The sequence below is a fragment of the Protobothrops mucrosquamatus genome, unplaced genomic scaffold (genome assembly GCF_001527695.2).
Source record: "Protobothrops mucrosquamatus isolate PMUCROS unplaced genomic scaffold, P.Mucros_1.0 scaffold2150, whole genome shotgun sequence".
Lineage (NCBI taxonomy): Eukaryota > Metazoa > Chordata > Lepidosauria > Squamata > Viperidae > Protobothrops > Protobothrops mucrosquamatus.
In genome coordinates this window covers 64,616-74,159 of record NW_015388248.1, presented here as the reverse complement: position 1 = coordinate 74,159, position 9,544 = coordinate 64,616, and the positions used below count along the sequence as shown (strand labels likewise).

Sequence of the window (9,544 nt, the reverse complement as noted above, 5' to 3'; positions counted from 1 at the left end):
CACTTTTTTTGTCCCCCGTGCGATCGCTTTCCTTGAGACAGCTCACCATAGAAGAGCTGTTTAGAGATGTGATGGTCTGGCATCCTTACAACGTGGCCTGCCCAGCGCATCTGGGCTTTCATCAACAGAATGTAAACTGATGGTAGGCCTGCTCTGGAGAGGACATCTGTATCTGGTATCTTATCCTGCCACCGGATCCTCAGAATTCTGCAAAGGCAAGTCATGTGGAAGTAATTCAGTTGCCTGACATGCCTCCTGTACACTGTCCAGGTCTCACTAGCATACATTAGGGTAGTTAGCACTGCTGCCTGGTAAACCTTAAGCTTAGTAGCAAGGCTTATTCCATGGCAGTCCCACATGTTAGTCCGCAGTCTGCCAAATGCAGAACTTGCCTTGGCAATTCTACAGTTGACCTCAATGTCAATTGTCACTGCACGGGAGAAGGTACTACCAAGATACGTAAATTGTCCACTGCTTGCAGTTTTTGTCCCTTCACTGTGATGGTAGGCTCTTGGTATTGGGCTTTTGGAACTGGCTGGTACATCACTTCAGTTTTCTTCGTGTTGTATATAGTATATAAAAATGACATAGTCTGCTGAATATATACTGTAGAAACGTATTCTTGACTCTAGAATTTTTAAAGGGAAATTGCAGTACCTAGTACAATGGAAGGGATACCCGTTGTCTGAAGCCACCTGGGTGAAATCCAGTGAGGTGAAAGCTGACAGACTCGTCCAAAGGTTTCATGCAAAACACCCCAACAAACCAAGGGATAATCCCTGACATATGCTTTTGTCCACATACAGGACCTATTCTTTTTGTAAGGGGGGCCGGATGTCAAAGCTGCTAATATTGGATATTATCGCTTTGACAAGATATGCAGACTGTCTGGTATTTTTAGAGTTAATGCAGATGGGGGGGGAGGAAAAAGATAAGGACTGCATGGGAAGGGAACGGAAGGGAATCTTTGCCCTCCAGGTTGATTGGAAAATGTGAATGATGACTGCAAAAAGGGGAGGGGGAATAGCCTGGAATGTTATGTGCAAAGGAAGGGAAATTCAGATCTTGGCATCCCTCCATGTTGTGCCGATACTCTGTTACACTGTAATAAAGGCTTTCTAGGATAAACGATGCCTGGAAGTTCTTTGAAGGATTTCATTAGTTGGAACCATGACACCAGGATTGTATTAGCTTTTTTGGCTGCTGCTGCACATTGCTGGCTCATAGTCAAGTGATCGTCCACTAGGACTCCAAGGTCCCTCTCACAGTTACTGTTTTTGAGCCAGATCTTACCTAATCTGTATTTATATCTTTGATTTTTCCTGCCTAAATGTAAAAGTTTGCTTTTTTCACATTTAAACTCCTTTTGTTGGATAGGGCCCATTGTTCCAGTTTGTCAAATTCTTTTTGAATCCTGAGCTTGTCGTCTGGGGTGTTGGCTATTCCTGCCAGTTTAGTGTCATCTGCAAAATTTATGAGTTCCCCTTCTATTCCCTCATCTAAGTCATTGATGAAGATATTGAAGAATACTGGGCTTAAGTCGGAGCCTTGTGGTACCCCACTGCTTACTTGTCTCCATGTGGATGTAGTACCACTGAGGACTACTCATTGAGTATGGTTTGTCAGCCACAATGGCCTATTTAAAATGAGGTCTTGACCATAGCAAAAAGGCCAAGATGCTCTCCAGGGAAAAATATCCCAGTGTCATGGCTACCATAGATGAGCAATATCCTGCAGCCCTTTTTCCTCTTACTTCACAATGGGGGTGGGACACTAAGTTTGGCCTCTATAAAAGATCTCACTAGATGGTCACAATCATATTGGATAAAGCAGCAATTGGGTTGGTTTGTTGTTGTGCCATGATCTGCTCCAGCACTATTAACTGACACCAGAAACCTATGACAGATTAAGCCAGGAAATATAAAGTAGATATTATACTCTAATAATAGATGCTATCTATTTTGCTACTATCTACCTTGAATAGCTATGCTATTAATAATAGCATGCTATTAATAATAGCTATGCTATTAATAAAGCTATGCTATTAATACCTTCTCAATCTCCTGACTCCATCCTACAGTGTTTCTTCTATATAAGTTAATGCTGTGCCATTTTAACGCTTTCCAAATACCTTTAAAGATCTGCCAAACAAGCTGATCATTGGAAACAAGCCAATGGCCAGCTTAGGAAGCCTTTTTTTTGGTACACAGGATTCAAGACATTTAGAGATTTGTATATCAACACAAGCACTTTGAATTTGACTTTGACAGTTATAGGAAGCTGTTGTGGCATTGCCCGAAAGAGTCTTCTATACTTATTTCAAAATAAACCTGGTCACTATATTCTTGACTTGCTGTAACTTCCATTAGAAAAATTTACCTGGGAGGTATCAAGCACATGAATAGGAATGGTCAAGGATGGTTTCTCCAAGAAAGAAGGGATGTTGTGTATAAATCAATGATCAGTTTGTTTGGCACAATCTGTTTTTAACAAACCCATGCTGGCTTTTATTAATTGCCTTGTTCCTTTCTAGGTGCTCACAAATCTGCTCCTTGATTATATTTTCTAGGATCTTCCTAGGTATTGATGTCAAGCTGATTGATCTGTACTTTCATGGTTCCACTTTTTCCTTTTTTTTTTTTTTTTTTGAAAACTGGAACCACATTGGCTCTTTTCCAGTCCTCTGACATTTTCCTCATGCTCCAGGAGCATTGAAATATTTTGTTCAGTGGTTCCAAGATCACACCTGCCAGCTCCTTTAGACCTCTGGAATGTAAAGCATCTAGTTCTGGTGATTTAAACTCATCTAAAATAGAAACTAGTTTTTAATAATTAGGGGAAACTGATTACTATTTTTTTGCTTATTTTGACATGCTTTCCTGTTCTGTCTCCCATAGGAAACTTTTGATAAATTGATAGATAGACTTTTGATAGATTTAATAGATTGCTTTTAATAGATTGTAATCTGAAGGCTGTTTGTGACAGGCAGAGGCCTGCAAAATTTTACTTCCCATCAAGAGTCACTGCATCATGGGCAGCAAAATCCAGATATTTGGGAAAGACCTGTCCCAACCCTTTAGCACAGAGAGCCTTTTTTTTGCCATGTTCAGTGAAAGAGGAGGTGAAAGGAACTGTTTATCTTATGAGTCAGATATTTTCAATTCCAGGAGAAGCTGCTAAAATTGGGAAATGAATAATTGGGTTGTACAATTAGTGCTTGTCTGGGTTCATGCGCTTGCAAGGTAGATTCTTTGGGGTATTCAATTGAGGTTGCATGCATTCTTTAATATTTCTGATCTGAAGCTTTAATTGGAGTCACTATCAGTCACAATTTCACTTTTATTGGTGAGGAAATCATAGTGTAGTAACACCTTCTGTGTGTTTAAACCACAGGAGTGGTGGCAATGTCAGATGGTTTAAAAGGTATGCAGCTCAGTGAAATAGATGTGTTCAGTTGGTATAGGACTTCCAAATCATCATTACTATTGGGAGGGTGTGTCAGAATTGTTGAAGTTTTCCATAGGAATCTGCTATGATTCTAAGGTTGCTTCATGTACATATAATTCAAATGATTTTAAGTATTCCCAAGTTAACAGTAGCCCCCTAAATATTCAAACACAATATATTCAAAGTTTGAAATATTTATTTTATTTATTATTTATTTATTTTACAGGATTTATATGCCGCCCTTCTCCCGTACCCTGAGTCCCGCCGAGTGTCGTATAATTTTGTAGCATGTTTTTTAAAGGGGATGATTTTTGGTTAATTTTGGGTTTATAACCATCGACACCGAGAAATTTTAGCAATTTTTAACAGGGATAAATTTTGAGTGGGATCCAGTCCGGGCGAACAAGAAAAAGCCATGTCTTGAGGGCGCGGCGGAAGGTTAAGAGATTTATATTTTTATTAATTGATTAAATAATACATTTTACAGACTACTCCAACTAGAAATCATTCTGAGTGATATATAATTAGGAAATGCTGATTATAAGAGATAGCAATCAATATATCTTCTTTCAATGTTTTTTTCTTATTAACTCTTCCCTGATATTTAAATGTGGCCTCAGAAAAATTAAGAAACATTTTGGAAAAAAGATGCAACTCAGTAGTGCAGCACTTGAGGCCAATATGGAAAAGATCTCCACGGCCACCATGTATTTTCCCTTGGTGCTCAAATAGCTTGGAACAAATGACACCCAAACACTACAAAAGATCAACATGCTGAAAGTGATAAATTTTGCTTCATTGAAACTGCTGGGGAGTTTCCTGGAAAGAAAAGCTACTGTAAAACTGGAAGCTGCCAAGAAACCCATATATCCCAGGACAGAGTAAAACATAGTTACTGAGCCTTCATTGCATTGTAGTACAATTTCTGCAGTTTCTGAGTGTAAGTCTGTATATGGGAAGGGAGGAAATGTTGCCAACCAAATTGTACAAATAGTTGCTTGAATAAGGGAACAAGAAAGGACAATGGAGATGGCCAGTTTTCTCCCCACCCACTTCTGTACCCTGGATCCTGGTTTGGTGGCCATGAATGCTAAAAGCACAATGATGGTTTTTGCCAACACACAAGATACAGCCATAGAGAAGACAATGGCAAAGCTGATTTGTCGCAAGAGGCAAATTATATTCCCAGGTGGACTGATGAACAGCAATGTGCAGAGGAAGCAGAGCAATAGAGAGATAAGAAGCATGTAGGTGAGATCCTGGTTATTGGCTTTGACAATGGGAGTGTTGTGATGTTTCACAAATGTTACTAGCACCAAAAGAGTGAAGAGAGAAAAGGAAATGGCCAATATAGCTAAGCTCATTCCCAAATAATTTTCATAGGATAAGAAAGTCAATGTCTTCATAATGCATGAATCATGCTTCTTGCTTGCATATTCATCTTGTGGGCATTCAATGCAGTCATCCACATCTAAAAGTGAAAGGATTGCTTCAGTCATGATTGCCATCTCAGAAATTATTCCAGTTTAATTATTATTTATTTATTAACTAAACAAGTTTGTACAGCTACCCAACTCACATGCATTAACTATAGGCAGCATCTTAGAGTTAAAAATCCATTGTTAAAAATTCACAATTTAACTCCAGCTTGCCTCATGATATTAAAACAGAATCAGACAAGCTACTTGATTGGCTTCAAATGGGGACCCCCAAATCTGCTGACAAAATCATATCTTCAAGACTTTGAACAAAAGCAACAATATGGGGGCAGATCTTATCTCTGGGGGAATAGTGTTCCAAAGGGAGGAGCCACCACATAGAACGTTGTTTTCTGAGATGCCATTAGATGTACTTCCTTGGTAGTTGGGACCCCAACATAGCTTGCCTTTATGTAATTCTTATGTATAAATTTCTTCTCACCACTATGGGCAATATGAATCTTCCTTAATGACACATCTACCTACTAAAGTTCTGAGAGTTTGGGTTTCTGTTCCTATCACTATACTCTTCTGGACAAAGAAGACAGATGTTGTTCCTGAGATCTATTAAAACCATTTTCCCAGTTTAGGAGTTACAACCCCAAGTATTCCTATCACCACATGGGTTTTTACTTTGTACTCTTTGTTTCTTCCTTTAGACTCTGATACTTCTTCAGTTTCTCATACTCTTTCCTGATATTGCTTCCACTTGACATTGCTACATCTATCATCTCTGCTATTCTATGGTAATTCTCTAATATGTATAATTATTTAATATATGCTATTTACATAATGTAGAACAGAACAGAACAGAGCTGGAAGGGACTTTGGAGGTCTTCTAGTCCAGCCACCTGCTCAAGCAGGAGAACCCATACCATCTCAGACAGGTGATTATCTAGTCTCTTCTTAAAAATCTCCAGTGATGGAGCACCCACAATTTCTGGAGGCAAGCTGTTCCACTGGTTAATTGTCCTCACTGTCAGGAAGTTTCTCCTTAATTCCAGGTTGCTTCTCTCTTTGATCAGTTTCCAACCATTGTTTCTTGTCCTTCCCTCTGGTGCTTTGGTGAACAAAGTGACCCCCCTCTTCTTTGTGGCAGCCTCTCAGATATTGGAATACTGCTATCATGTCTCCCCTATTTCTTCTTTTCTTTAGACTAGCCAAACCCACATCCTGCAGCCGTTCTTCATATGTTTTAGTCTCCAGGCTTTGGATCATCTTAGTTGTTCTTCTGAATTTTTTCTAAACTCTCAACATCTTTTTTGTGATATGGTGTCCAAACTTGCCTACAGTATTCCAGGTGTGGTCTGACTAGGGTTTTATAAAGTGGTCTTAATACTTTGTGTGATCTTGATTCTATACCTCTGTTTATACAACCCAGGATTGTATTAGCTTTTTTGGCTGCTTCTGCACATTGCTGGCTCATAGTCAAGTAATTGTCCATTAGGAATCCAAGGTCCCTTTAACAGTTACTATTTTTAAGCCAGGTCTCGCCCAATATGTCCTTGTACCTTTGATTTTTCCTGCCTAAATGTAAAACTTTGCTTTTCTCCACATTGAAACTCATTTTGTTGAATAGGGCCCATTGTTCAAATTTGTCTAGATCTTTTTGAATTGTGAGTTTGTGTTCTGGGGTATTGGCTATTCCTGTCAGTTTGGTGTCATCTGCAAATTTGATGAGTTCCCCTTCAATTCCCTCATCTAAGTCATTTATGAAGATATTGAAGAGTATTGAGCCTAAGACCAAACCTTGTGGTACCCCACTGTTTACTTCTCTCCATGTGGATGTAGTGCCATTGAGGACTACTCATTGAGTATGGTTTGTCAGCCAGCTACAGATCCATCTGGTGGTGATCTTGTCTATCCACCTTTCTCTAGGTTATATATACTATATATATACTATTTGTATGCTATAGATGTATTATAAATATATTATATGCATTATATAATATATAAAGAAGAACCAGCTTAGTCTAGTGGTTAAGACACCAGGCTAGAAATTAGGAGACCTTGTTTAAAGAGGAAAAGGTTCAGCTGTGATTGACAGCTGAGAGATTATCCTTGTTGATCAAGAATGATCAGTAACATAAAATATCAAATTCATAGGATTAAAATCATTTTTCAAGCTTAGGAGTCACAACCCTGAGTGCTCCTACCACCACATGTGCCTTTACTGTTCACATTCATCTCACAAAGTAATTTTTGTGGGGAATTGAGGAGAAGGAAGAAGTATTAGGTATGTTCGACACCTTGAGTAATTTATAATAATAAAGTGGGATATGAATTTTCATAATTAAAATTCTTTAATTTCACAACATATTGACAGATTTAACCATAGTTTCAATTGGGAAAATGTGACCATCCTAGACCAAGCCAAGTCCAAAAATGCAAGGGAATTTCTAGAAACCTGGCACTCTGATAAATTAGCCATCAATAGACATATAGACATTAACAGATCTATAAACCATGCAAAAGAGACTATCACCCAGCCCAAAAAAGGAATGAAAAGACCCAAGCACCTCTCCACCAGTAATCAGCACCCAGATCAGCATAACTCCAAGGTTAACATCAGATCAACAATCAAGTAAACAATACCTCAGTCAAGAAACTGCCAAAGAAGCCAACAGCAAGCAGCACAATTAAAGAATCTCTAAGACCACCCCCACCAACACTGACAGGCAATCCACTAGAATATAAACTGACAGCAAACAGTACTCCTTATTAGCACTGGTGATGTTATTAGTTTGGGTAATCAAACATCTGCAAGAAAATAAGCAAGATCAGAGAGCAGCAAGGACTCTTCATGTCAACCCTGAGCTGTAAATATTCTCCAATATATATTGATTAAAATTCAGTGTAGCAGCAAGTTCAAATCTCTGCTATTTCACAGAAAGCAGACTCCTTCCTTTCTGGCTACAGTGTTAATTTTGAAGTGTGATAGGCCACTTTGGCTAAATATTTCATGAAGGAAAGCATCTACTGATCAGCAGGAAAAATACAACCAGTATATATCCTTGACCTCTTACTAGACAATATCACAAATTTATATTTTAAAGTGACTTGCTTCATTTTGTGACACCTTGATATAAATCTGACCCTTTCTTAAACATTTTATACTTCAAAACTAATGAATAATTGCTTTATCTTGACTGATGTATGGATTCTTTAGGTTTCCTTAGATAAAACCTGGACATTAAATACTTCATTACATTGTTAAGGGGAAAAAAATCTTCTTCTGCCACTGCTGAATAATCTGGATATTTTTTGTAGGCATCTTGTGATGATGTAGGCATCTTGTGATTGCACTTGATCTAAAGTCTCTTACCATGCTGGCTGGATACTTTCCCTTCAGGACACGGGAGGCAATCATAACAGCAGAACTGCTTCCCCTCTTGCTTTTGTTTGAAATAACCAGGGAGGCAGCTCTCCGTACATGATGAAATGGGCAGGACCTAATAAGTTAACAGGAATCAGAGTTAAGTAGTCGATTTGGGGTGTTTTCAGATTTTTGCAGAGAAATTACATTTAGAATTATATTCATATCTTTATAATGTTCCGTGCTGTTTTTTTCTTTTCCTTTCTCCCTTCCAATCAATCTTTACTTTTTAAAAATGGTTTCATGTGATATAGTGAAATCATATTCAGAATTAGGTTCTCAGACTATAACCCTCTACTTTTGTAGGTTTTTCTCCTTTGCTCCCCAAATTCATTTTAAAAAGGCAGTTTGCACAGAATATAAAATTGTGCACAATTTTACATAGTTTTATAGATAATTTTGTTGTGACACAATGAAATTACATTCAGAAGTATATTCAGAGTTCTATAACCCAATATCTGTTCCTTCCTCCCCTTTTTTTTTGTCCCTTCTGATTAATCTTTCCCAGGCTAGTTTCTGAAGTTTTCTTGGAAGCTTTTAATAGTGGTTTGCCATTACCTTCTTCCTACGGCTAAGAGAGTGACTGGCTGAAGATCATCAACAAGCTTTATTCTTAAGGCAGAACAGCAACTCAAAGACTCCTGGTTCTTAGACTTCTGTCTGTACCATTACACCAAACTGACTCTTATCTCTGCTCTTATTGTAGTAATTTCTTAGCCAGCTTCTCTGTATACTTCACAAAATTCCAGTGCTACCTAGAGTTCTTATTTTAATTATCTAACTACATTCAATTGCAATAATATGATGTTAAGTAAAGTATAAAATAAAACTGATCTTCAAGAAAAAAAATGCTAATAATTTGTAACTAAAAGGAATTGTGTTCCTGTTTGTTGCAATCATCAGCAAAATACCCTATGAATATATCCCTGGGTACTTTTCCACTGCTATAGGTTTCATCTCTAACATAAGTTTCGTTTCCTATGAAATGCCTGTAGGCTTTGTTCCTTGTCCATACAATGAGCTCATCCCCTCTGTTAAGTTTCATTTCTTAAATTGGGACTAATTTCCCAGAAAAGGCCTGCATGAAGACCCTAAGTTTCTGATACGTAAGCTAAAGAATGATTTAGTGTCTCCTGGTTTCTTGTTTCTCGCTCCATATATGGTAATGAAGACCCTTTCCCCCTCCTGCTTTTTGTACATCCCCTAATGACGTTTATAGACCAATAAAAGAGAGGCACAGAGG

The 9,544-nt window shown here is 38.1% G+C and overlaps 1 protein-coding gene across 1 annotated transcript in view; it reads right to left on the bottom strand.

The window, feature by feature from the left end:
• Nucleotides 1–3,937: 3,937 nt before the first annotated feature.
• Nucleotides 3,938–9,544, bottom strand: part of LOC107294913 (vomeronasal type-2 receptor 26-like) — a 16,915-nt gene continuing 11,308 nt past the window's right edge. The window contains exons 7-8 of the mRNA XM_015824182.1: nucleotides 8,251–8,377; nucleotides 3,938–4,918 (exon numbers count right to left, since the gene is read on the bottom strand). Of these exons, the coding sequence (XP_015679668.1) occupies nucleotides 4,017–4,918; nucleotides 8,251–8,377 (1,029 nt within the window). The 3' untranslated portion in view covers nucleotides 3,938–4,016. The remainder of the gene's footprint in view (nucleotides 4,919–8,250; nucleotides 8,378–9,544) is intronic.